General features: G+C 32.5%; 1 protein-coding gene across 2 annotated transcripts in view; it reads right to left on the reverse strand.

Annotated features, from left to right (window-relative positions):
- Positions 1-486: 486 nt before the first annotated feature.
- LOC106461684 (microtubule-associated protein Jupiter-like) overlaps positions 487-2,107 on the reverse strand; it is a 46,161-nt gene continuing 44,540 nt past the window's right edge. For both annotated transcript variants that reach the window (XM_013921530.2, XM_013921529.2), the window contains 2 exons: positions 1,854-1,943; positions 487-702 (listed from right to left, as the gene is read on the reverse strand). In XM_013921530.2, coding sequence (XP_013776984.1) covers positions 599-702; positions 1,854-1,943 — 194 coding nt within the window. In that variant the 3' untranslated portion in view covers positions 487-598. The remainder of the gene's footprint in view (positions 703-1,853; positions 1,944-2,107) is intronic.

The following is a 2,107-nucleotide window of genomic DNA, read 5'->3' on the forward strand; positions in this document are numbered from 1 at the left end:
GGTTTCACATACAACCTGGGGAGCTAAAGTGTAATGTATTACGTAGTTTACTCTTGAAACTTTTACAGTGAATTGGGAGCATTAAAAAAAACAACAACAAAAAGGTCCTTCCAATGAAATGTCTGACAGTTAGGCTTAAATTACATAAGATATTATGAACACTTCTTTAACTATAAAAAAATACACAAATATTTAACTGGATTAAATGCACGAAAAACTAATATATATATATATATACGTGTCACAAATAACTGAACTTCTAAAAAAATATTGAAATTTTATCAGCAATTACTTGAGCTTAAGAAAAATATATTGTAGAAACATATATATATTCCGGAAACGATTAACTCCTGGATAAAATATTATTATTACTACAAGTGCTTAAAGCGTTAAAAGCTAGGTACAGTAGGAACCTACAAAAACCACTCGAGTAAGTGTCAAAATCACTATTAAATAAAGCCTTCTACAGGGGGGAAGGGGGGGAACTTTCATGTTGGGCTTGACGCGTGAGTATTGAGCAAAAATAGAAAACATAAAAAAAAAAATTTCGAAGTCATGAAGTTTTCCACTCATCGCCAAAACATCAGGAATGGGCAATTCAAAATATTCCAGAGGATTTTCCGCCAGGGGGATTTCTGATACGAATAAACTGGTCACTTGGACTACTTGGGTCTCCGTTACTTATGGGCGAGTTTAATAATTCTAGTATAAATGAATAAAGAAAAAATATATTAATATATTTTATCAAAAAATCAATACAACACCGGTTACGTTTACAAATAAAAAAAAAGAAAAAAAACCGTTAGGCCTAACGCTACAACATCGAAAATTAAAATACACCCTGAAAGAAGGTGTATATATTTTCCAAAAATAAAAATTGGTGTAGTGGGGTTTTGAATATTATAACCCTATAAGTTAAAGAGAAAAAAAAAGCGACGTTACTATTTCTGTAATAATGCAACGTGAATTTCTGTATACTATTGTGACATAACAGATTTTTTATGAAACATGTTTTTCATTTCACCATTTACACGTGCTAATATACGATTATATGGTAAATTACAGAAGAACTAAATACTAATCAAGGCTGTGCTTATATCGATGGTAAATTACAGAAGAACTAAATGCTAACCAAGGCTGTGCTTATATCAGTGGTAAATTACAGAAGGACTAAAAACTAACCAAGGCTGTGCTTATATCAGTGGTAAATTACAGAAGGACTAAAAACTAACCAAGGCTGTGCTTATATCAGTGGTAAATTACAGAAGAACTAAAAATCAATCAAGGCTGTGCTTATATCAGTGGTATATTACAGAACAACTAAGTACTAATCAAGGCTGTGCTTATATCAGTGGTAAATTACAGAACAACTAAGTACTAATCAAGGCTGTGCTTATATCAATGGTAAATTACAGAAGAACTAAATACTAATCAAGGCTGTGCTTATATCAGTGGTATATTACAGAACAACTAAGTACTAATCAAGGCTGTGCTTATATCAGTGGTAAATTACAGAAGAACTAAATACTAATCAAGGCTGTGCTTATATCAATGGTAAATTACAGAAGAACTAAACATTAGTCAAGGCTGTGCTTATGTCAATGGTATATTACAGGACTAAACATTAATCAAGGCTGTGCTTATATCAATGGTATATTACAGAAGGGCTACAAATCAATCAAGGCTGTGCTTATATCAGTGGTAAATTACAGAAGGGCTAAACATTAATCAAGGCTGTGCTTATATCAATGGTATATTACAGAAGGGCTACAAATCAATCAAGGCTGTGCTTATATCACAACTGGTATGTATTTAACTTTTAATCAAAGTTCGTAAATTCCCAAAGAACATACCTCGTCCGTTCATGTGTCCGTTTGTGTGCCCGTTCATTTTCGACACGTCATCATAAACTTCCCCCGTGATAGGGTTACGACGAACGGGGCCTACAAATAGGCACAAACGTGCAAAATCAACAAATGCTTCGCTCGTGCAAACCAAAATATAAAGAGGCGTAATTCTACTGATATAAGCTTCATCTAACATTTATTATATACACACACAAACAATATAACAAAACAATAAACCTTTTTTTTTTACTTTTCATATA

This window comes from Limulus polyphemus, unplaced genomic scaffold, assembly GCF_000517525.1.
Source record: "Limulus polyphemus unplaced genomic scaffold, Limulus_polyphemus-2.1.2 Scaffold1010, whole genome shotgun sequence".
NCBI classification, from domain to species: Eukaryota; Metazoa; Arthropoda; class Merostomata; order Xiphosura; family Limulidae; genus Limulus; species Limulus polyphemus.